This window comes from Chenopodium album, chromosome 16 (genome assembly GCF_948465745.1).
Source record: "Chenopodium album chromosome 16, dcCheAlbu1.1, whole genome shotgun sequence".
Lineage (NCBI taxonomy): Eukaryota > Viridiplantae > Streptophyta > Magnoliopsida > Caryophyllales > Amaranthaceae > Chenopodium > Chenopodium album.
This window is the reverse complement of record NC_137849.1, coordinates 7,452,612-7,479,469: the sequence shown is the minus strand read 5'-3', so window position 1 is coordinate 7,479,469 and position 26,858 is coordinate 7,452,612. Positions and strand designations below refer to the sequence as shown.

The 26,858-nt window shown below is 38.8% G+C and overlaps 1 protein-coding gene across 1 annotated transcript; it reads right to left on the bottom strand.

Annotated features, from left to right (window-relative positions):
* LOC145583844 (uncharacterized) lies at nt 1-25,477 on the bottom strand. Its single transcript, XM_081640807.1, has 4 exons — nt 24,711-25,477; nt 24,524-24,627; nt 23,786-24,474; nt 1-210 (listed from the first exon to the last, which is right to left on the bottom strand). The coding sequence occupies exons 1-4, from the start codon at nt 25,475-25,477 to the stop codon at nt 1-3; spliced, it is 1,770 nt and encodes a 589-aa protein (XP_081496933.1).
* Nucleotides 25,478-26,858: the final 1,381 nt, after the last annotated feature.

Sequence of the window (26,858 nt, the reverse complement as noted above, 5' to 3'; positions counted from 1 at the left end):
TCAGTTTCCATCATTCCACAAATGTCTGTCAGTCGAAGACGAAATTTCTTCTCTGCTCCAATTATCATCAAACAAGGCTCTATAAGCTGACCGCACTGAGTACGAACCATCCTTCTCCAAATCCCAGCAATACTGATCCGCAGGCAGCCTACTACTGATGGGGATACTTAGGATACGATCCTTTTCAAATGGAAGAAACAACTGAGAAACCTTAGACACATCCCAGCTTTTAGATAAAGGGTCAATAAGCTCACTTACCCGCAAATCTTGTCTAACGTTACCCCTAGGAGAAATAACATTGTGAGTTTGAATTCTAGGAATCAACGATATATTATAAGCCCAATTCCGATGAATAATGAGGAAGTTATGGCCAAAATACTAAACTGGGCCCGGTTTGATCTTTACATGCGGCCCAATGATCTAGGGGAGGGCCCAATGTTAATTGTTATTTCTAAAGTTATTAGAATTAATTATAGTCTTCTAGAATTCTCTAGAAGGTTCTCTTTAATCCTAATCAGATTAGAATTAATAATCAGATTTTGATAATTTTTACTTGGAATAAAATATTATTTTATGAAAAATATGATTTCAGTTTTCATACGGACTTTACAAATCGATTTTGATTCATAAGTGGACTCCGTGTTTGAAAGCGCGTAGGAATCCAGGCTGTCGCCAAACGACAGGCTTGTCGCCACGCGACAGACCCTGTCCCCAAACGACAGGCCTGTCGCCACGCGACAAGCCTTGTCGCCACGCGACAGACCCTGTCGCCTGGCGACAAGGTCGGTTTTGCGGCGACAGAGTGGAGTTTTATTCGTTATCAAATTCTATTTATTTCCGGATTGTTTTCTTATAAATAGGGTCCCGAACCTCCATTTTTAATCATCAACAATCATCATCTCTCTCTTTCTCTCTTAAAAGCTTTCCTTCTTTCTCTTCTTTTTCTAAACCTTCCCTTTTACAAAATTCCTCATACATTAGTTCTAGACACACCTAGCCAAGTTCAAAGGTTGCCTTCGCCCTAGACGTGAAAGGTTATAATTTCTGAGGGTTTGGTCCCAAATCTCTATTTCAATTATTTAATTTAATTATTTGATTTTATTATTTTTCCTTGAAGTTACTAACGTGTGTATTTTGTTATTAGAAAGAGATACGAGGCATCAAAGTATGTAGTCTTATTGCTCTATTCTTGTAGAAAGCATGTTTGTTATTTATTAATTCCTAGCATCATGTTAGGAAGTTATTATTGCTTTCTAGTATCATGTTTAGGGTGCTTCCTATGCTTTCTAATATCATATCAATATCATGTTAGTATCATGTTAGGTTTAAAACTTTGATTTTTAATGTTTAGTGACATGCTAGGGTTTGTTATTAATCTTGTTAGTATCATGTCTAGGATCTTGCTATTAATATTATGCTTTAACATGATTATGATAATTATGAGCGTTATTATGATTATTACTATGATTATAATTATGATGATTGTTATTATGTTGCTTGATGCTTATTCATTGTTATTGCTTGATCACGCCCTCTCTGGCAGGTTTAAAGGGAATTTGTACTTTTAATCACGCTTAATAAGATAGTTAATAATCTTGTTTAGGGCTAATATGATTATGATTCAAGTGATCGCCAATAATAGATTTATCTGTGCATTAAGTTCAACCAACATAGATAAACAGGTTTAGGGTTAATCTATTGATTGTATGTTAGTTAGAAAGCGCACATGAATACGAGAAGAATGAAGTAGAGGCCTATTTAGGGCAGGTTCAATCTCTTTTAGGTTGGATTTGTACCCTCATCCCCGAACGGTATTTGATTCAAGACCTTTTGGAGTTGACGATCTCATGGATCGTTAAGGGGTGTAATCTTCACCTTGTGAACGGTTTACAAGTTCGTAAAACTTGTTGGCAACTCTTTTGCTCTAGCTTCCTTCCCTCTGGACGCCACCATGCTTAAGTGTATGATCACAGTGGGGTTCAAGCTTGGGGTTAATGGCTTGAAATATTCCCTACAGTTTTTGGCGACTCCACTGGGGAGGATTTCTATTTTAATTCCTGAAATTTATTTTGGCAATGATTTAGAATGAGTGGATGAGACTCAAAAAGTTCTAAGTATTTCATGTGCGTAATTTTGATTAGCATTATGGTTATATGCATAAAAAAAGGTCCTCATTGGATAGACCATCCGAAATGAGTAAAAAAACATAGGATTTTTACACGTAGGAAATTTGAGAAATATCTTTCACAATTAGAATTGAAATAACACTGCGAAATCTGGAAAATTCTAAGAACGTAGATACCTGCTGCGGCATGTAGGAACTAGCGCCTAGAAAACAGGGCTTGTCGCCTGTAAAGTGCTTCTGTCGCCAGGCGACATATCTATCGCTTGGCGACAGGGGTACTTTTGCGGCGACAGTCCCTGTAGTCTGGCGCCAAGTTCTTCCAATACCGAGCCAGAACTCTGCCTTCTTGTTTTGACCATTTCTAGCACTGTTGGCTCGATTGTACTTCATGATTGAGTTTTTCTCACTTTTCTGAAACCCATATGTGTTCTACATATGGACATAACCCTCTGGGGATTCACACTCCATCTACCCAATCGAACGCTCATGGCAACGAAGGGTACATCCGAGTTTGTGAATCCACCAAACCGTGGAAGCAAGTTTTTAACTCGCGGGGTCCCATCCACTCGCGCCAACCCTTCTAAAGGTAAGGCTTCCGCGCGGTGCATCTGGACTCATAACCATGGATCCTCTTTGACTAACCCATATCCTTGAACTTTAGAGAACTAGAGCCATGGTTAGGTTGCAAATTCATTGCTTCATGTTGTGACTACTTGACTACTTGTGCATTATTTGCTTGTGCATACTTACATGTGATTGAACTAACCGTTTGGTTTGACTTGTAATTATGAATATGCTTAAATAAACTAACCAAGGACTAAAAAACTTTGCTTAATTAATTAGTTAATTAATTTGGCTGATAAATTTGTCTAAAATCGAGTCATAGTTCCTTTGAGTCAACCCGGATTTTTATTCCCGTATACTGCACAAGCGTCAACTTGTTTTGGTAACAGCCGGAGTTCAAGGAAGAGTTACGAGTCGTACAACCTATGGATCTGTAGCCCCAGGTTTTATCTTTAATTTGCCGTTTGTTTCGTCCAATTCGGATTCACAGAGCAAAAGGTATGACTAAAATACTACAGCCTGTCCAGTTTAGTGCACATATGTGAGCTCTTAACTTAGTCTTTGCTTGAGTCTAGTCACATAGTCTAGCCACATGGTCATGACACGAGTCTTAACATGTCACCTACACTCACTAGTGTTAGAACTCACTTTATATAGTCACCATGACCATGTTTTAGGTTCATGCATGAGTCGGTTTTTTCCGTCATTTGAGTTGGGGGCACATTCTATTCCTAATTTTTTCATATCTCTCCATCTACATCATCTTTCCATTCTCTACATGCTTTCCCCATGTCATAATATTCACTATTCCGACCTTCTTCCATCCACTGCATGTTGAATAGAGTTGAGTCAAATAATTAACAACGAATATCCCTTAATTTCCCTTTCCACAATACTTGGTCAAAGAGAGAAGAGCACTTAACCAAGACAACACTTTTGATAAAGCATCACTCTTTTATAAAACAAAAGGGTTGTAGTAATGGTCGGCGAAAAAGAAATTTCCTTAAGTAATATTAGTGAAACCTCGTCAAGCCTGGAAGAGGATGTTCAAGAATTAGAAATACCGTTGTCATGCTTATGGGTGCAATAGAAGGATTAAGAGATTGGATAATAGTTATCGAACATCGTTCTCATTATCAACATCATAGAGGCCATGATCACACTACGGAAGGACGCTTCATCCTCAAAGGTCGCGTCCAAGACCTCATTGATTCAAGTCTCCTTCATGTTCCTCCGCGCGACAAGAAGGCCCGGATTAGTAACAATAACAACAGTGGCTGTAAAGGAAAGAAGAACGACAATCCTTCTTCTTCTGGAAAAGCCCACTCTAGTAACAATTTTAATAACGGTGTCTTAGCTATGGATAATCAAAGATATAAAAAGAAACCCAGGAGAGAGTTCACACCCATTGGAATGACCTACGATGCTGCTTTTGATCGTCTCTATGATCAAGGATTAATCAAACCTATTGGTCCTACCGAGGATCCAACACCAGAAAAGAGATCTTTGAGATGGGATCCCAATTCTTATTGCAAGTACCATCAAGGAAATGGTCACACCACCGATAAATGCTACAGGTTTCAAAATCTCATTCAAGATCTCATAGAAGCAAACAAGATCCCATTGCCCCTAGCTAGCGAAAAGACTGGGTGATGTTGAAGCTAACGACACAAAACAAGAGGCGAGCTTGAACGACAAGATTTCGTGACCTCTTTTTCTATTTCTTTTTTATTCCTTTCCCCAATAAGTCTAGCATAGGCACCGTTTTATTCTCCTTAGATTTATTTTGTAGGATCATTATTTCTTCCCCTTTTAATAAAATGAGCATTTATTTTCTTGCATATGATCATTGCATTGCATTCATTAATAAAAAATAAAATAAAATGTCAAACTAAGCATAAGGTATACCAATGATTTGAGGCACCCCTTGTAGCCACATCATATCACCTTTCACCTTTCACATATCACATCATAAATCCTTTTTTGATAAACCACTTTGAGCCTCGTTTAACGATAGACCTGTCATTTTTCAACCCATATCTACCTAACCTTGGGATGGGATGGTGTGCAACTTATGCGATTTTCAAAGAACGAAAGCTTGAGTGATTTTACATAAAACTCAAAAATTCAAAAAGCAAAAATGATAAAAGTGTACAAAAGGGCAAGTATTCCAATGTCTTTGACATGAACATGTCTTTGATATGAACACGTCTCAGATTGCGTTTCTTATCGAGTGCTCGGTACCGTGCCTAAGAAACATGAATGCCAAGTGAGTGATAGACCGCATGATCGGGATTGCCCACACTTATAAAAATAAAAACACCGTGCCTAAAAATGATAATTATGATGATTGTTATTATGTTGCTTGATGCTTATTCATTGTTATGATGATTGTTAGAAAGCGCACATGAATATGAGAAGAATGAAGTAGAGGCCTATTTAGGGCAGGTTCAATCTCTTTTAGATTGGATTTGTACCCTCATCCCCGAACCGTATTTGGTTCAAGACCTTTTGGAGTTGACAATCTCATGGATCGTTAAGGGTTGAGATCTTCACCTTGTGAACGGTTTACAAGTTCAAAAAACTTGTTGGCAACACTTTTGCTCTAGCTTCCTTCCCTCTGGACGCCACCAAGCTCAAGTTTATGATCACAGTGGGGTTCAAGCTTGGGGTTAATGGCTTGAAATATTCCCTACACTTGATGATTATTATTGTTATTTCTTGATCACGCCTTTTATGCATGTTTAAAGGGAATTTGTACTTGTAATCATGCTTAATAAGATGATTAATAATCTTGTTTAGACTAATATGATTTTAATTCAAGTGATCATCAATAATAGTTTTATTTGTGCATTAATAATCAACCAGCATAGATAAACAGGTTTAGCGCACATGAATACGAGAAGAATGAAGTAGAGGCCTATTTAGGGCAGGTTCAATCTCTTTTAGGTTGGATTTGTACCTTCATCCCCGAACCCTATTTGGTTCATGACCTTTTGGAGTTGATGATCTCATGGATCGTTAAGGGGTGTAATCTTCACCTTGTGAATGACTCTTTTGCTCTAGCTTCCTTCCCTTTGGACGCCACCATACTTAAGTGTATGATCACAGTGAGGTTCAAGCTTGGGGTTAATGGCTTGAAATATTCCCTACAGTTTTTGGTGACTCCACTGGGGAGGATTTCTATTTTAATTCCTGAAATTTATTTCGGCAATGATTTAGAATGAGTGGATGAGACTCGAAAAGTTCTAAGTATATCATGTGCGTAATTTTGATTAGCATTATTGTCATATGCATAGAAAAGGTCCTTATTGGATAGACCATCCGAAAAGAGTCAAAAACATAGGATTTTTACACGTAGGAAATTTGAGAAATATCTTTCACAACTAGAATTGAAATAACGCTGCGAAATCTGGAAAATTCTAAGAACGTAGATACTTGTTGAGGCATGTAGGAACTAGCGCCTAGAAAATAGGGCTTGTCGCCTGTAAAGTGCTTCTGTCGCCTGGCGACAGGGGTACTTTAGCGGCGACAGTCCCTGTAGTTTGGCGCCAAGTTCTTCCAATACCGAGCCAGAACTCTGCCTTCTTGTTTTCACCATTTCTATCACTGTTGGCTCGATTCTACTTCCTAATTGAGTTTTTCTCTCTTTTCTGAAACCCATATGTGTTCTACATACGGACATAACCCTCTGGGGGGTTCACGCTCCATCTAACTACTCGAACGCTCCTGGAACGACGGGTACATCCGAGTTTGTGAATCCACCAAACCGTGGAAGCAAGTTTTTTAACTTGCGGGGTCTCATCCATACGCGCCAACCCTTCCAAAGGTAAGGCTTACACGCGATGCATCTAGACTCATAACCATGAATCCTCTTTGACTAACCCATATCCTTGAACTTTAGAGAACTAGAGCCATGGTTAGGTTGCAAACTCATTGCATCATATTGTGACTATTTGAACTATTTGTGCATTCTTTTCTTGTGCATACCCTATATGTGCTAACCGTTTGTTTGACTTGTGTTTAAGTCTAAATAAACTAATTAATGACTAAAAAGGACTTAGTCTAATTAATTAATTTGACTAATTAAAGACTAATAAAGTAATCAATCTGACTTTGTACGACTATAGGCATGTCCCCTTAGAGTAAACTTACTGGAAACTGTCCCAGATTAATGTTCCAGTAATGGCGCAGAAGTTTGGGCTGTGGCGCCGCAGTTTACTATTTGTCGCTTGGCGACAAATTTGTTGTTTGGCGACAAGCTTCAAACTATGGCGACAGTTCTGTTGTTCCGGCGACAGTCAAGATTCTTACTCGAGTCATCACGACGAGTCTAATTAAACAGTTTACTAATTAGTTCGATTATTTTATTAATAAACAGTACCTTTGTTAAGTCCTTAATTCAGTTTAGTCACATAGTCTAGCCGCATGGTCTTACATAAGAGCCTTAACATGTCACATACACTCAGTAGTGTAAGCACACACTTTATATAGTCACCATGACCATGTCTTAGGTTCATGCATGAGTCGGTTTTTTCCGTCATTTGAGTTGGGGGTACATTCTATTCCTAATTTTTTTTCATATCTCTCCACCTACATCATCTTTCCATTCTCTACATGCTCATGTCACAATATTCATTCTTCCTACCTTCTTCCATCTATTGCATGTTGAATGGAGTCGAGCCAAATAATTAACAGCGAATATCCCTTAATTTCCCTTTCCACGGTACTTGGTCAAAGAGAGAAGAGCACTTAACCAAGACAACACTTTTGATAAAGCATCACTTTTTTATAAAACAAAAGGGTTGTAGTAATGGCCGGTGAAAAAGAAATTTCCTTAAGTAATATTAGTGAAAGCTCGTCAAGCCTGGAAGAGGATGTTCAGGAACTACGAAATACCGTTGTCACGCTTATGGGTGCAATAGAAGGACTAAAAGATTGGATAATGGTTATCGAACAACGTTCTCATTATCAACACCATAGGGGCCATGATCACACTACCGAAGGACGCTTCATCCTCAAAGATCGCGTTCAAGGCCTCATTGATTCAAGTCTCCTTCATGTCCCCCCCGCGCAACAAGAAGGCCCGGATTAGTAACAATAATAACAGTGGCTGCAAAGGAAAGAAGAACGACTATCCTTCTTCTTCCGAAAGCACCTACTCTAGCTACAGTGTTGATATTTCCGACCTTAATGAAATCCTAGCCATGGATAATCGAGGATTTAGAAAGCAACTAAGAAAGGATTTCACCCCTATTGGAATTAGCTACGATGATGCTTTCGATCGACTCCATGCAGAGAAACTCATTACTCCTATTGGAACCATTCAAGATCCCCCACTTGAGAAGAGATTGCCTAGTTGGAACCCAAATGTACGCTGTAAGTACCATCAAGGTAGGGGTCATACTACCGAGAGCTGTTGGAAGCTAAAAGAAGCAATCCAATATTTGATCGACAATAACAAGCTTCCTATACCTCCAGTCGGCAAGAAAACCGAGTGATGATAAGGCACAAGACAAGAGGCGAGCCTCAACGACAAGATTTCGTGACCTCTTTTTCTTTTTTTCATTTTTCCCTTCCTCAATAAGTCTAGCAATAGGCACCTTTTTTCCTTAGATTTTTTTTATTTTGTATGTTTCTTTTCTCCCTTTAATAAAATGAGCATTTATTTTCTTGCATATGATCATTGCATTGCATCGCATTAAAAAAAAAAAAAAAAAAAAAAAAAAAAAAAACCATGTTAAACTAAGCACAAGGTATACCAATGATTTGAGGCACCCCTTGTAGCCACATCATATCACCTTTCACCCTTCAAATATACAATCCTTTCTTGATAAACCACTTTGAGCCCCATCTAACGATTGACCTTTCTTTCTTCATCCCACATCTACTTAACCTTGGGATGGGATGGTGTGCAATTTATGCAACTTTAAAAAAGCTTGAGTGATTTCAAAAGATCAAAATAAATAAAATAGCAAAAACAATAAAATTGTACAAAAGGGCAAGTGTTCCATTGTCTTTGACATGAATATGTCTTTGATATGAACACGTCTCAGATTGCGTTTCTTATCGAGTGCTCGGTAGCGTGCCTGAGAAACATGAATGCCAAGTGAGTGATAGACTGCATGATCGAGATTGCCCACACTTATAAAAATAAAAACAAAAAAAATGAAAAAGCAAAAAAGAGTTAAAACACTCAAGCATAAAAATACAAAGATTCAAAAGCAAGGTTGCACACCTTGGGGGCTTATGTAGGGTCTTGAGCCTTTATCCCTTTCTTCTTCAACCTTTAGCCTAACCATGGTACAACCCTCAAAAGACCTCTTTGAGGTATACACACACTTGTGCAAGATTCGGCTAGAGCTACGTTCGGCCTGATTCTTAACGGATACGTAGGCAACCTCACAAAGGGGTGTGGCCGTAATAAAAATGCATTCATATTTACGTTCATAATTGATCATATCAAGGGATTTCTAATGCTCATACCTAACCATGTAGAGCTAGACTTGGGGGCTTGATTCCTACATTATTAGCCTACCCAGCCTAAGAGTCACCATCATTTGACTCTTTTCAATATATTTTTCCACACACTTAGCCCTTGCAGCCTAACTTTAGTGTCACTTTCACACACTACACAGATACATGACCAAATATACTTCCCTTAGGAATCCTTTGTCATGAAATCTTAACACAACGTTGGAGCATGCCTTGTCATGTCAAAATCAAAATCAATCATCATTGCATCACAAAGTATGAAGTACTTAGCCTCCGCGCCTAAGCTACCAAAATACTTTCATCTTTAAGTCAACTGCGATAGTCTAAGATGTTACAATCCTTGTACTGTGTGAGACAACATTAACGGATTAAGCTCATTCAACATGCACCATCAAAAACTTCACTTCTTTCTTTTTTCGCGTCTTTCTTTTTCGAGAGAAAGTCGGTACCCTCCACAAAAATGACGAAATTTTTTGCTTTTTTTGCATTTTCAAGTCGCACAATCACATTATAATTCACACACGAGTCATGTACGTTGAGTCATGAGTCTAACGCATGTGTCAAAACACATTAAGTCACATAAGAGTCACACACGTGTCAAAACACATTGAGTCAACCTCAAGTAAGTCAATCACCTTAGGTCAACCCTAAGAAAAACACCAGCAAAGTCTTTTGGCAATCTTTTGATTTTTACAAGATACAACCATTCAGCAAAGCTCCTGTTCGCAGCCAACCGAACGATCTCAACAAACATTCAAGTATCAAAGCTCTCTGTTCAGAGACGCGTGGACATAAAAAGCTCTTTGTTCAGAGACGCGTGGGCATATCATTTCAAGCTCTTTTGTTCAGAGACGCGTGGACATTCCTTTCAAGCTCTTTGTTCAGAGACGTGTGGACATATCATCAAAGCTCTTTTGCTCAGAGAAGCGTGGGCATATCATTTCAAGCTCTTTTGTTCAAAGACGCGTGAACATCCCTCTAAAAGCTCTTTTGTTCAGAGATGCGTGAACATCCCTCTAAAAGCTCTTTTGTTCAAAAACGAGTGAACATCCCTCTAAAAGCTACATTGTTCAGAGACGAGTGAACATTCATCAAAAAGAAGCTCTTTGGTTCAAAAAACGAGTGAACATCAATGGCGACAAAGCCTGTCGCTTGGCGACAAGAATAAATAGCGGCGACAAGCAGTTCCGGTTAGCGCTGGAACGGCGCCAGAGTATAGGGCTTCATAATATGGTTATGTGAACCTCGTGCAGCAATTTCGGGTTCCTTGGTACGCCAGTTAGCCCCTATAAGCAATTTGACATGATTAAGTGATCGGCTCGATTACAATCGCAATAGGTGATCAACCTGATGAAAGATCGTCTCACTTAGCTTAAAGCGCCTAAACATTGGCTCATCTCAAAGGCACCGACACAATGGTTCACAAGCAACAGAAGCGCCGACGTACTGGCATAGTGGAAGCAAAGTTCAAGCGAACTTTAAAGGATCAACAGGCATTGGTCTTCGGTGATATTCTTCGGAATATTGTCGCAACAACTGAAGATGGCTACAAGCAGAGTTGTCTTCGATCGTGTTCCCTAGAATGTGGAAGACGGTCACAAAAAAACTGAAGATGGCTACAAGCAGAGTTGTCTTCGATCGTGTTCCCTAGGATGTGGGAGATGGTCACAAAAAAACTGAAGATGGCTACAAGCAGAGTTGTCTTCGATCGTGTTCCCTAGAATGTGGAAGATGGTCACAAAAAACTGAAGATGGCTACAAGCAGAGTTGTCTTCGATCGTGTTCCCTAGGATGTGGAAGATGGTCACAAAAAAACTGAAGATGGCTACAAGCAAAGAGTTGTCTTCGATCGTGTTCCCTAGGATGTGGAAGATGGTCACAAAAAACTGAAGATGGCTACAAGCAGAGTTGTTTTCGATCGTGTTCCCTAGGATGTGGAAGATGGTCACAAAAAACTGAAGATGGCTACAAGCAGAGTTATCTTCGATCGTGTTCCCTGGGATGTGGAAGATGGTCACAAAAAACTGAATATGGCTACAAGCAGAGTTGTCTCCGCTCGTGTTCCCTAGGATGTTGAAGATGGTCACAAGCGGCGGAGAATGACTACAAGTAGAGTCATCTTCTATGAAATAGGAGGCAGCTACAAGCAGAGCGGTCTTCACCAAATGCAACAAATCGGTTAACTTCAGAGACGTGTGGTCGACGGTGCAAGATACGCGTTTCTTAACTCTTTTATCTGTTTTAACTAACGCTAGTTTGCAGGTATCAGTGTTACAAGAATGATTTAGGATCGCAGAACGTTCCGAATCATTCTCCGTCCCTATCGCTACTTTGAATTTTGTTTTCGAAACTTGCGTTTCTCCAAACTCAGTCAAAGTGGGGGCTTTAGTAGACACCCAAATGTGTCTCCCCAAAACCAAACCTAGTGATGAATACCTTTTGCGTCGAATGATAATCGAACAAGGTGAAAGTGTGAAAGGTCAGGTGTTGCGGTTGGTTTTTATTTAAATTCTTTCTTTCTGTTTTTGAAAACAACTCTATTTTATGAAAACAGCCAATCCAGTTTATTTTGGTCCACGACAAGGGTCCAATATTAGTGTAGTTGGATGGGTATTGCAAAAAGCTTTCCAACGATATATTATAAGCCCAATTCCGATGAATAATGAGGAAGTTATGGCCAAAGTACTAAACTGGGCCCGGTTTGATCTTTACATGCGGCCCGATGATCTAGGGGAGGGCCCAATGTTAATTATTATTCCTAGAGTTATTAGAATTAATTATAGTCTTCTAGAATTCTCTAGAAGGTTCTCTTTAGTCCTAATAGAATTAGAATTAATAATTATATTTTCATAAGTTTTATTTGGAATAAAATGTTATTTTATGGAAAATACGATTTCGATTTTCATACGAACTTTACAAATCGATTTTGATTGATAAGTGGACTCCGTGTTTGAAAGCGCGTAGGAATCCAGGATGTCGCCACGCGACAATACTTGTCACTAAGCAACAAGGTCGGTTTTGCAGCGACAGCGTGGAGTTTTATTCCTTATCAAATTCTACCTATTTCCGGACTGTTTTCTTATAAATAGGGTCCTGAACCTCCGTTTTTAATTATCAATCAACAATCAATTACAATCAATCATCTTTATCTCTCAAAAGCTTTCTCTCTCTATTCTTTTTCTAAACCTTCCCTCTTACAAAATTCCGCATTCACGAGATCTAAACACACCTAGCCGAGTTCGAAGTTGCCTTCGCCCTAGACGTGAAAGGTTATAATTTCTGAGGGTTTGGTCCCAAATCTCTACTTCAATTATTTGATTTAATTGTTTGTTTTATATTTTCCTTGAAGTTACTAACGCGTGTATTCTGTTATTAGAAAGAGGTACGAGGCATCAAAGTATGTAATCTTATTGCTCTATTCTTGTAGAAAGCATGTTTAATTTTTTTTTCATTCCTAGTATCATGTTAGGATGTTATTATTGCTTTCTAGTATCATGTTTAGGGTGCCTTTTACTCTTTCCTAATATCATGTTAGTACCATGTTAGGTTTAAAGCTTTGATCTTTAATGCTTAGTGACATGCTAGGGTTTGTTATTAATCTTGTTAGTATCATGCCTAGGATCTTGCTATAATATTATTAACATGATTATGATGATTGTTATTATATGATTATAATTATGATGATTATTATGTTGCTTGATGATTATTATTGTTATTGCTTGATCACGCCTTTTATGCATGTTCAATCTCTTTTAGGTTTGATTTGTACCTTCATCCCCGAACCCTATTTGGTTCAAGACCTTTTGGAGTTGACGATCTCATGGATCGTTAAGGGGTGTAATCTTCACCTTGTGAACGGTTTACAAGTTCCTATAACTTGTTGGAGACTCTTTTGCTCTAGCTTCCTTCCCTTTGGACGCCACCATGCTTAAGTGTATGATCACAGTGGGGTTCAAGCTTGGGGTTAATGGCTTTAAATATTCCCTACACCAACTCTCCATCTCATACTTCTTCTCAATACCCATCTTGCCTCTCATATGCCCCTCCAATTATAACTCGGAAGAGTACCAAGATTTGCCTCCATAAATGAAGTGGTTGGATAGTATCGAGCTTTGTATATTCTCTCCAGCAAACTACCCGGATTCATCACTAGCCTCCAAGCCTGTTTTCCAAGAAGAGCCCAATTGAAGAGTTTAAAATCCCTAAAACCCAAGCCACCCTCCTTCTTCGTACGACATAATTTCTTCCAAGCTACCCAATGGATTTTTCGTTCTCCCTGCTTTTGACCCCACAAAAATTGAGCAACTAACGATCTCATCTCATCACAAAAAGAGGATGGAAACTTAAAAACACTAATCACGTAGGTAGGGAGAGATTGGGCCACCGCCTTTATTTCTTCCACAATTTCTCCTTGACACCCCTAGTAATCACCTTCTTCGACCTCCCCACCACCGTACGTAAACCCAAATATCTATCATGAACATCCACCACTTGAACACCACAAAAATCCGCAATCTCTGAACGTCTCAAATCTGGCACACCCTCACTAAAAGAAATAGTTGTCTTATTGTAGGGAATATTTAGATCATTACCCCAAACTTGAGCCCCACTGTTATCATACACTTAAGCATGGTGGCGTCCAAAGGGAAGGAAGCTAGAGCAAAAGAGTCGCCAACAAGTTTTAGGAACTTGTAAACCGTTCACAGGGTGAAGGTTACACCCCTTAACGATCCATGAGATCGTCAACTCCAATAGGTCTAGAACCATGAATGGTGTTCGGGGATGAAGGTCCAAATCCAACCTAAAAGAGAAAGAACCTGTCCTAATAATAGGCCTCTACTTTATTCTTCTCGTATTCATTTGCGCTTTCTGACTAACATGCAATCAATAGATTTACCCTAAACCTGTTTATCTATGTTGGTTGAATTTAATGCACAAATAAAACTATTATTGGCGATCACTTGAATTATAATCATATTATGCTAAACAAGATTATTAATTATCTTATTAAGCATGATTACAAGTACAAATTCCCTTTAAACATGCATAAAAGGCGTGATCAAGCAACAACAATAATAATAAATATCAAGCAACATAATAACAATCATCATAATTATAATCATAATAACAATCATAATTAAAATAATCATGTTAAAGCATAATATTATTAGCAAGATCCTAGGCACGATACTAACAAGATTAATAACAAACCCTAACATATCACTAAGCAATAAAGATCACAGCTTTAGCCCTAACATGATACTAACATGATATTGATGTGATATTAGAAAGCATAGGAAGCACCTTAAACATGATACTAGAAAGCAATAATAACATCCTAAGCATGATGCTAGGAATTAATAAATAATAAACATGCTTTCTACAAGAATAGAGCAATAAGACTACATACTTTGATGCCTCGTACCTCTTTCTAATAACAAAATACACGCGTTAGTAACTTCAAGGAAAATAATAAATCAAACAATTAAATTAAAAAATTGAAATAAAGATTAGGGACCAAACCCTCAGAAATTATAACCTTTCACGTCTAGGGCGAAGGCAACTTCGAACTTGGCTAGATGTGTCTAGTGCTAATGAATGTGGAATTTTGTTTGTGAAAAGTTGGTTTAGAAAGAGAGAGAGAGTATCAAGAAATTCTTGATGAGAGTTCATTTTTTTTTTAGAATTGATGATTAAAAACGGAGGTTTAAGGACCCTATTTATATCGAAAACAATCCGGAATATGATAAAAAAGAATCAGAGTTTGAAAAGGAATAAAACACGACGCTGTCGCCGCAATAGCCTCTGATGCCGAGCGACAGGCCTGTCACCAGGTGACAGCCTGTGGTGCGGCGCTGCAGGCAGTTTTTCCACACGTTTTCCTATTTCTGATAAAATTTAGCGTACGAGGGATAAAACTGTAATTTTATTTAAAACACTTTTCTTTATTCCAAATAAAACTAAAAAAAACTCAATTATCAATACTAATCACGTTAGGATTCAATAGAACCTTCTAGAAGATTCTAGAAGACTATAATCAATCCTAATTGCATTTGGAACCATAAATCGCAATGGGCCCTCTTGTAGATCATTGGGCCGCATATAAAAGTCAAACTGGGCCCAGTTTAGTATTTTGGCCATAACTTCCTCATTATTCATCGGAATTGGGATTATAATATATCGTTGGAAAGCTCTTTTCGAGCCCAATCCAAATACACTATTATTGGACCCTTGCCATGGGCCAAACTAAAATGGATTGGTTATTTTCATAAAATAGGTTTTCGAAAACAGAGAGAAAGAAAAGAAATAAAAACTAACCGCAACACCAGACTTTCCACATTTTCACTTCATTCGATTATGATTCAACGTGAAAAGTATTCATCATCGGGTTTGGTTTTGGGGAGACATGTTTGGGTGTCTACAGAAGCCCCCACTTTGACTAAGTTTGGAGAAACGCAAGTTTCGAAAACGAAAGTCAAAGTAGCGATAGGGACAGAGAATGATTCAGAACATTATGCGATCCTAAACCATTCTTGTAATGCCGATACTTGCAAACTAGCGTTAGTTAAAACAGATAAAAGAGTTAAGAAACGTGTATCTTGCACTGTCGAGCACACGTCTCTGGATTAACCGATTTGTGTTGTTGCATTGTTGTTGTGATAACCTTCTACAAGCTAGGGAACGCCATCTTACCGTTGTTAATGTTGTGGTTGTGCTTTGTCGCCGTTGATATTCACTTATCTTTGAACAAAAGAGCTTCTTTTTGAGGAATGTTCACTCATCTCTGAACAATGGAGCTTTTAGAGGGATGTTCACTCGTCTCTGAACAAAAGAGCTTTTAGAGGGATGTTCACTCGTCTCAGAGAAGAAGAGTTTTGATAGGATGCCCACGCGTCTCTGAGCAAAGGAGCTTTGATAGGATGCCCGCGCGTCTCTGAGCAAAAGAGGTTTGATATGTTCACGCGTCTCTGAACAAAGAGCTTTGATATGTTCACGCGTCTCTGAACAAAGAGCTTTAACGATCCTCCTCAAGCTAGGGGATACCGCCTGAAGACTGCTACACCTGTAACTACCTCCAATTTCTACTGTGATAATCTTCTGCAATCCAGAGAATACTATCGAAGATTGGTTCGCCTGAAACGACCTTCCACCGCCTTGTGACCATCTTCCGCAAGCTAGGGAACATGATCGAATATTGCTCCGCCTGAAGCCATCTTCAGTTGTTATGATAATATTCCGAAGAAAATTACCGAAGATCAACGCCCGTCGATCCTTAAAGCTGCTTGAATTTTGATGTTGATGCTTTGGGTGATGACAATCCTCTTTTCTTCAGGAACAGTTGTCAACACGACTCTTGTATGATGTATGACAATCCGATTTAGGGAAAGTTGTCAATGCCACGTAACAATCCATCCTTGGAAATGTCGCTACGATGAAGCGACAATCTGTATCTCGGAAAATTTCCCAAAATCCAATTTTGGGAAAAGTTGCCGATGCTTCGTAACAATCTGTCATAAGAACTTTGCTACGATCGACAATCCACATCTTGGAATATAACTCTTGAAAGTAATCCACCTTGGAAATTTGCCAACACTATGCGACAATCCTTTTAGGAAAACATTGCCACTATTGACAATATGCGTCTTGGAACATTTGCAAAAAAGAGTCGACCGACAATCCACTTCGGGAAAATTTGCCACTTACTGAAATGAATGACAATCCACGTTGAGGAACCTTTGCCGAAATTTATGATGAGTAGAGACCTACGACAATTCTTTGGGAAATTTTGCCATAGGGAATTATGTGTATGACAATCCAATCTTGGAAAAATTGCCAAACAGAGCAGGAGCACGACAATCCACACTTGGAAACTTTGCCAGGGATGACAATCCAATCTTGGAAAAATTGTCGTTTAAGAAGAATGCGCGACAATCCACTTTTGAAAATATTGTCAGTTGGGGATGACAATCCAATTTTCGTATAAGTTCTTGCTTTTGAACCGATGCCTTGGTGCTTGTAATGAGCCAATGCTTAGGCGCTTAAGCTAAGTGAGACGATCGTCGTCAAGTCAATCACTTACTGCGATGGTAATCGAGCCGACTACTAATCATGTCAATTTGCTTATAGGGGCTAACTGGCGTACCAAGGAACCCGAAATTGTTGTATAAGGTCCGCATAATCCAATTGGGGCCATGTATCTCATTGCTGCTCCGGCGCACGCTAGAAACTGTTGTCGCCGCGTCCTCGCTCTGTCGTCAGGCGACAGATTTTGTCGCCAGGCGACAGCCTTGTCGTCTGACGCTTGAGTCAGGTTTTCATTCACGGTTTTTCGAAAAAAATCTGGGAATGTTCTTGCTCACTGAAATGTACCTGCATTTATATTTTGGACTATAGGACTTTGCTTATTTTTCCTTAGGGTTAACCTAAGACTTAGTGTTGCTTGACTCATTGACTTGACATGACTCAAGGTATAAACTTAACTTAATGATGACTCACTTCATGTGACTCGTGTGTGCATAGTGTTGACTCATGAAGCTCGATGTGTACATGACTCGAAATGCAGAAAAACAAAATTTCCGGTACCGACTTTCTCCCGAAAAAGAAAGATGTAAAAAGGAAGAAGTTTTTTATGGTGCATGTTGAATGAGCTTAGTCAAACATTGTTTGATACTATCTCTCAAGGTGCAAGGATTAACTCATCCTAGGTTATCACAATTGTTGACTCAATGATGAAAGTATTTGGGTAACTTAGGCACAGAGGCTAAACACTTCATACTTTGTGATGCAATGATGAGTGATGAGTGATTTTGTTATGACAAAGTATGCTTCAATGTTCTGTTAAGATTTCATGACAAAGGGTTCTTAAGGGAAGGGCTATTTGGTCATGTATCTGTGCAGTGTGTGAAAGTAACACTAAGGTTAGGTCGCAGGGGCTAACGGTGGAAAAATATATTGAAAAGAGTCAAATGGTGGTGACTCTTAGGCTGGGTAGACTAATAATGTAAGGATCAAGCCCCCAATTCTAGCTCTAAATGAATAGGGATGAGCATTGGAGATCCTTTAATATGATCATGGTGTGAGTGTGTGAATGTGAATATGAATGCATTTTTATTACGGCCACACCCCAATGTGAGGTTGCCTACGTATCCGTTAGGAATCAGGCCGAACGTAGCTCTAGCCGAACCTCGCACAAGTATGTGTATTCCTCAAAGAGGTCTTTTAAGGGTTGTAACGTGGTTAGGCTAAAGGTTGAAGAAGAAAGGGATAAAGGCTCAAGACCCTAGATAAGCCCCCAAGGTGTACAACCTTGCTTTTGAATCTTTGTATTTGTATGCTTGAGGTTTCCTCACTTTTGAACTCTTTTCTTTTATATTTTTTGCTCTCTCTCTTTTTTTTTTTTTTTTTTTTTTTTTTTTTTTTTTGCTTTTTTTTATTTTAAAACTTTTTGATAAGTGTGGGCAATCCTGATATGCGGTCCATCACTCACATGGCATTCATGTTTCTCCGGCACGGTACCGAGCACTCGATAAGAGACGCAATCCGAGACGTGTTCATACCAAAGACATTTTCATATCAAAGACATTGGAACACTTTCCCTTTTGTACACTTTTATTGTTTTTGCTTATTGAATTTTTTGAAATTACTCAAGCTTTTATTGTTTGAAAATTTCATAAATTACACACCATCCTATCCCAAGGTTAGGTAGATGTGGGTTGAAAAAAGAAAGGTCTATCGTTAGGTGAGGCTCAAAGTGGTTTATTAAAAAGGATTGTATATTTGAAAGGGTGAAGATGATATGAGCTACAAGGGACGCCTCAAATCATTGGTATACCTTGTGCTTAGTTCGACATGGATTTTTTTTTTGTTTTTTTTTTGTTTTTGTTTTGTTTTGTTTTTTTTTTTTTGGGAAAGGAAGAATAAAAGAAAAATAGAAAAAGAGGTCACGAAATCTTGTCGTTGAAGCCCGCCTTATATCTTTTGCTTTATCATCACCAATCTTCTTGCTAGCTAGAGGCAATGGGATCTTGTTTGCTTCTATGAGATCTTGAAACCTATAGCATTCATCGGTGGTGTGACCATTTCCTTGATGGTACTTGCAATAAGAATTGGGATCCCATCTCGAAGATCGCTTTTCTGGTGTTGGATCCTCGGTAGGGCCAATAGGTTTTATTAATCCTCGATCATAGAGACGATCAAAAGCAACATCATAGGTCATTCTAATGGTTGTAGTTCTCTTTTGGGTTTCTTTTTAGATCCTTGATTATCCATGGCTAAGACACCGTTATTGTCAAAGGTACTAACATTGTTACTAGAGTGGGCGTTTTTTCAGAAGCAGAAGGATTGGCGTTCTTCTTTCCTTTCCAGCCACTGTGGTTACTATTGTTAGTAGCTTTTTGCTTTGCGAGGTCATCTTTGATTTCGATATCGATGTCATAGACGGCCTTGAAAGTATTCAAATTATGTTGATATTTTAAATGCTTCGAATACTTCTCTTAGAGATTCTTGATAAACATCCTTACAGATTCTTTTTCGGTGGGCACCTCAATCATCTTAGCGGAAGTTTCCCTCCACTTATTAAAGAAAGAAGTAAAGCTTTCATTCTCTTTTTGTCTTAGCATCTCAAGTTGTCTATAGTCGGTTTTGACTTGAATATTACATTTATATCTATCAATGAAAGCGTTTGCAATAGAATCCCAAGTGGAGGTTTTCTCTTTATCAAGAGAAAAGAACCAATGTTGACAAACGGTTTCTAAAGACGTTGAGAATAAAGAGTGAAAAATATTCTTATAAATCCCCTTAATGTTCATTATAGTTTCAAAGGCCTTTAAGTGAAAGTAAGGATTGTCCGTTGGCTGGAACTTAGGGATGTCATTGGCATTGAACTTCTGCGGAAGAAGCTCCTTGTCCAGTGAGACCCCTTGTGAGCTAATGCCCTGGAATCTATAGTCATTGGATATTTTGCTCAAGCTTTCTTGCATGAGCTCCATTTGTTGTTGCTTCACAGGGTCATTGATTTGAAGGGTTAAGGCCTTCAACACTTTAGTCACGCTAGCCATTTGCTTCTTAAGCTCATTGACTTCTTCTTGACTTGCCATTATCTTCTTAGCTTTTCTTTTTCGACCGACTGGTTTATCAAAAAGTTGAACTTGAACGAAGGTGTTGTCCTTGATTAACCGCCCTTCTCTCCTTGACCAAGTACTATGGAAAGGAAAATTAGGGATAAGTTTTTAATTATTTATTTTGACTCAAGCTCTATTCAACATGGAAGAGAATGTGGAAGATAATGGGAATAGATTGGACCCCCCACTCGAATGACGGAAGACGACTCATGCATGAACTTAAGACATAGTCATGGTGACATATAAAAAGTGTGTGCTAAGACTAGTGGGTGTAGGTGACATGCTTTGACTCTTGTGTCATGACCATGTGACTAGACTCGAACAAAGACTAAGTTTAGACCTCATGTATGCGCATTAAACTGGACAGGTTGTAGTATTTTAGTCATAACTTTTGATCTGTGACTCCGAATTGGACGAAACCAATTCCAAATTAAAGATAAAACTCGGGGCTACAGATCCATAGGTTGTACCACTCGTAGTTCTTCCTAGAACTCCGGTTATGACTAAAATACGTTGACGCTTGTGCAGTATACGGGAATAAAAATCCGGGTTGACTCAAAGGAACTATGACTCGATTTTAGACATATTTATTAGCTCAAATTAATTAATTAATTAATTAAGCAAAGTCTTTTAGTCCTTGGTTAGTTTATTTAAGCATATTCATAATTACAAGTCAAACCAAACGGTTAGTTTAATCACATGTAAGTATGCATAAGCAATTAATGCACAAGTAGTCACAACATGATGCAATGAGTTTGTAACCTAACCATGGCTCTAGTTCTCTAAAGTTCAAGATATGGGTTAGTTAAATAGGGTCCATGGTTATGAGTCTGAATGCACCGCGCGGAAGCCTTACCTTTGGAAGGGTTGGCGCGTGTGGATGGGACCCCGCGAGTTAAACTCGCTTCCATGGTTTGGTGAATTCAACATTCTCGGATGTACCCTTTGTTGCTCAGAGCGTTCAATCAGGTAGATGGAGCATGAATTCCCAGAGGGTTATGTCCATATGTAGAACACATATGGGTTTCAAAAAAGTGAGAAAAACTCAATTAGGAAGTAGAATTGAGCCAACAGTGCTAGAACTGGTCGAAATTAGAACTCATATTTCTGGCTCGGTATTGGAAGAACGCAGCGCCAGCCAATAGAGACTGTCGTCGTGATATAGCCCTGTTGCCTGGCAACAGAATTGTCGCTCGGCGACAGAGCCATATCTTCGGCGACAGGCTCTGTTTTCTAGACGCCAGTTCCTACATGCCTCAGCAGCTTTCTGTGTTCGTAAAATTTTCCGGTTTTTCGCAGCATTATTTCGGTTCTAGTTGTGAAAGATATTCCTCAAATTTCCTACGTGTAAAAAATCCTATGTTTTTTACTCATTACGGATGGTCTTTCCAATGAGAACCTTTTTTATGCATATGACAATAATGTTAATCAAAATTACGCACATGAAATACTTAGAACATTTTGAGTCTCATCCACTCATTCTAAATCATTGCCAAAATAAATTTTAGGAATTAAAATAGAAATCCTCCCCAGTGGAGTCGCCAAAAAACTGTAGGGAATATTTCAAGCATTACCCCAAACTTGAGCCCCACTGTGATCATACACTTAAGCATGGTGGCGTCCAAAGGGAAGGAAGCTAGAGCAAAAGAGTCGCCAACAAGTTTTAGGAACATGTAAACCGTTCACAGGGTGAAGGTTACACCCCTTAACGATCCAGGAGATCGTCAACTCCAATAGGTCTGGAACCATGACTGCTGTTCGGGGATGAAGGTACAAATCCAACCTAAAAGAGAAAGAACCTGCCCTAATAATAGGCCTCTACTTTATTCTTCTCATATTCATGTGCTTTCTGACTAACATGCAATCAATAGATTTACCCTAAACCTGTTTAATCTATGTTGGTTGAATATTAATTCACAAATAAATCTATTATTGGCGATCACTTGAATTATGATCATATTAGCCTAAACAAGATTATTAATTATCTTATTAGGAGTGATTACAAATACAAATTCCCTTTAAACATGCATAAAAGGCGTGATCAAGCAACAACAATAATAATAAATATCAAGCAACATAATAACAATCATCATAATTATAATCATAATAACAATCATAATTAAAATAATCATGTTAAAGCATAATATTATTAGCAAGATCCTAGGCACGATACTAACAAGATTAATAACAAACCCTAACATGTCACTAAGCAATAAAGAACAAAGCTTTAGCCCTAACATGATACTAACATGATATTGATATGATATTAGAAAGCACAGGAAGCATCCTAAACATGATACTAGAAAGCAATAATAACATCCTAAGCATGATGCTAGGAATTAATAAATAATAAACATGCTTTCTACAAGAATAGAGCAATAAGACTACATACTTTGATGCCTCGTACCTCTTTCTAATAACAAAATACACACGTTAGTAACTTCAAGGAAAATAATAAATCAAACAATTAAATTAAATAATTGAAATAAAGATTAGGGACCAAACCCTCAGAAATTATAACCTTTCATGTCTAGGGCGAAAGCAACTTCGAACTTGGCTAGGTGTGTCTAGTGCTAATGAATGTGGAATTTTGTTTGTGAAAAGTTGGTTTAGAAAGAGAGTATCAAGAAATTCTTGATGAGAGTTTGTTTTTGTTTAGAATTGATGATTAAATACGGAGGTTTAAGGACCCTATTTATAACGAAAACAGTCCGAAATATGATAAAAAAAGAATTAGAGTTCGAAAAGGAATAAAACACGACGCTGTCGCCGCAATAACCTCTGTCGCCGAGCGACAAGCGTGTCGCCGCGCGACAGGCCTGTCACCAGGTGACAGCCTGTGGTGCGGCGCTGCAGGCAGTTTTTCCACACGTTTTCCTATTTCTGATACAATTTAGCGTATGAGGGATAAAACTGTAATTTTATTTAAAACACTTTTTTTTATTCCAAATAAAACTAAAAAAAACTCAATTATCAATACTAATCACGTTAGGATTCAATAGAAACTTCTAGAAGATTCTAGAAGACTATAATCAATCCTAATTGCATTAGGAATCATAAATCACAATGGGCCCTCTTCTAGATCATTGGGCCGCATATAAAAGTCAAACCGGGCCCAGTTTAGTATTTTGGCCATAACTTCCTCATTACTCATCGGAATTGGGCTTATAATATATCGTTGGAAAGCTCTTTTCGAGCCCAATCCAACTACACTATTATTGGACCCTTGCCATTGACCAAACTAAATTGGATTGGCTATTTTCATAAAATAGGTTTTCGAAAACAAAGAGAAAGAAAAGAAATAAAAACTAACCGCAACACCAGACTTTCCACACTTTCACTTCATTCGATTATGATCAACGTGAAAAGTATTCATCACCGGGTTTGGTTTTGGGGAGACACATTTGGGTGTCTACACTTATCAAAATTTATTTTCTGCCCAAGAAGACAATTCATATGTCTGTAACACTTCCTGAGTTACCTCCGCATCCTGCAAAGTCGCCTTAGAAAAAATAATACAGTTATCCGCAAACAACGAATGACTAACAGAAGGAGCCGACGAAGCAACATGGATCCCGTGAAGGCTAACTCCTTCTTGAGCACACCTTAATAAATGATAAAACACCTCTGCACACAGAATAAAAAGATACGGTGAAATCGGATCCCCTTGCCGTGAACCTCTACCCGGGCTAAAATCCTCCGTAGGCCTCCCATTCACCAAGGCCGAAAATGTCACAGGTCGAACACATTCCAATACTCGACCTCTCCACCCATGATAAAAGCCGAATTTATGAAGTACAGCCTCCGAAAAATTCCATTCAATTCTGTCGTAAGCTTTTGACTTATCAAATTTTAGAACCATACTCCCCTTTTTGCTATTCGAATTTTTCATATAATGAAACAATTCAAAAGCCACCAAAATATTGTCAGTAATAAGCCTTCCCGGAGTAAAAGCACTCTGATTAACAGAAATAATTTTATCCAGAAACTTTTTCAACCTATTAGCCAACACTTTCGACACCAGTTTATAAACCAAATTGCATAATGAAATAGGCCTAAAATTAGTCATATGGTCTGCATTGCTCTTTTTCGAAATTAGTGCAATAAAAGTCCTATTAAAAGAAGAAGGAATCGAAGCACCTCTCAAAATTGAAATTACAGAGCTAGAAACTGACGGACCAACAATATGCCAATACGTGAAAAAATAAAGGGCACATACCATCAGGACCCGGGGCTTTAATCGGATGCATTTGACTCAACACCAATTTCACCTCCTCGATAGTATAATATGCTCTCAGAGTAGCATTCATCTCATCAGTGACTCTACATTGGAAGGTTTGCAGGGCTTATTCGATCAACGGAGGATTAGAAGATGTAAAAAGATTATGAAAATAATTAACCACAACCGAACCAATCTTCTCATCTCCAGCGTGGCTAACACCATCATCATCCAGAAGGCTTCGAATAGTATTTTTCTTCTTCGTGCTTGAAGCTCGCTGATGAAAAAATTTGTATTTTTATCTCCTTCTGTCAACCACAACACTCTAGACCTCTGTCTCCAAAACACCTCTTCATGATTTATAAGACCTGCAATGTCACGTACAAGAGCCCTTCTTTTAGCCAACTGTAAAGCCGAGAGACCCCCCTTATTCAATGCATTTAATTTCTTTCTTTTTTTCCTTAACTCGCGGAAAATAGCACCGAATTTTGCATCACTCCATGTCTTCCATTCAGCAGCACAAAAAGCCAGATTCGACTCCAAAGAAAGACCCCCATTCCATGCATTTTCCACCACCCCTTCACACCCTTCATCTGCTTGCCACATTTGTTCAAAACGAAAAGGTTTATCACCAAGTTTATTATTATTTTTGTTACACAAAACAAACTTAATCGGGGCATGATCAGACCAATCTCTATCAAGGTGCACTAAATGGGAATCCAGAAAAATTGCCATCCAAATATCCGTGGCCAAGGCCCTATCTAGACCACACTGTGTATTCTCCAAATCCTCTCTCCCATTATCATAAGTGAACTCATATCCAATAAAAGAAAACTTTTTCAATGCACAAAAATTTGCAGCATCTCTAAAGTTTTCCATTTGCCATTCCGCTCTATCATTTCCACCATTCTTTTCCAACAAGAACATAATCTCATTAAAATCACCTATGCACATCCATGGGAGTTGTGACTAAGAAGATAAATCCTTCAATAAACTCCAAGACAAATGTCTATTTCCAACCTCATGCCATTCGTAAAAACCAGTTAACCTCCACCCCACACCTCGCAAACCACTCAAAATCTCAACGTCTATATGGTTGATTGACATAGTACGAAGGCTTACGTCAATTTCCTTACGCCACAATAAAGCTAAACCTCCCGATCTCCCTATAGAATCAACCACAACACCTACAAACTCACCCAAACCCTCTCGAATTTTAGAAAACTCCAAACTACTCAATTTCGTCTCCGATAAAAATATCACAAACGAGGCCTCTCTCCGGATGAGATCACGGAGACCACTAACTGCAGAGGGATTGCCCAACCCTCTACAGTTTAAGCTTAAAATACTCATTGAACTCGGCGGGGTTGCTCATTTGCAACCTCCGCCAATCCCAATCCAATTGAAGAGTTCGTAGTAACCATTTTCTTGCCCACCTTATTATCCTCCAACTCATCAGAGCCCCTTTCTCTCATTATTTTCCCCAACATTTTATCTCTGTCAATCTCCATACTGCTGTCCACTTTTGTCCCTTTCCCACTCACCATTTTCCTCCAAGTTTTACCAGCCTTTTTTGACTAATTCCCCTTTTCCCCTATAGCAAAAGTCAGAGAAGCCAATTCCACCCCACTCTCCGCATTCACCATACTCCTACCTTCATCACCCCAATTTGTACCCTCCATCTCAATCCCCAAACTTTGTTTCCCCTCACTAACCAGACCCTCCTCACTCTCCACTATCCCCTGCCCCTGCATCTTACACGCCACACCCTCCTGCAATCCAAACTCTACCCCATTTATTTCGTTGGCAGACAATGCAACATCAACACTAGTCTTCCCAGCATCAACATTCATTACTAGGGGAATAGTGGACATCTCTCTACTTCTCTGAGTGCTATAAGCAGCATCATCATCATCATGAGTAAAAAAGAGTTGCTTACCCGAAGTTAGAACCGCCTCCATTTCCTCCATCTTCTTCATCCTACCTCTCCTAGGCGAGGCTTTATGCTACCTTCCCCAACCCAATTTTTGCTTCTTACTTTCCTCAAAGACCATCACACAATCCTTCTCGGAGGGTCCTATAACACCACACGCATAGCAAAAAAACAGCAGCCACTCGTACACAATTTCCACCATCACCTCCTTCCCACTCTTATCTCTAATTCTTTGGCATCTATGTAACGGCTTATTCACATTCAACATTAATTTAACTCTTCTAAATTGATCAAGCCCTAACACATCTTCTTCTAACTCCACAACATCTCCCATAATCGACACTATCTCCTTGTCATCATTATCAGATCGACAATTGAAAGGAAAATGTTTAATACGAATCT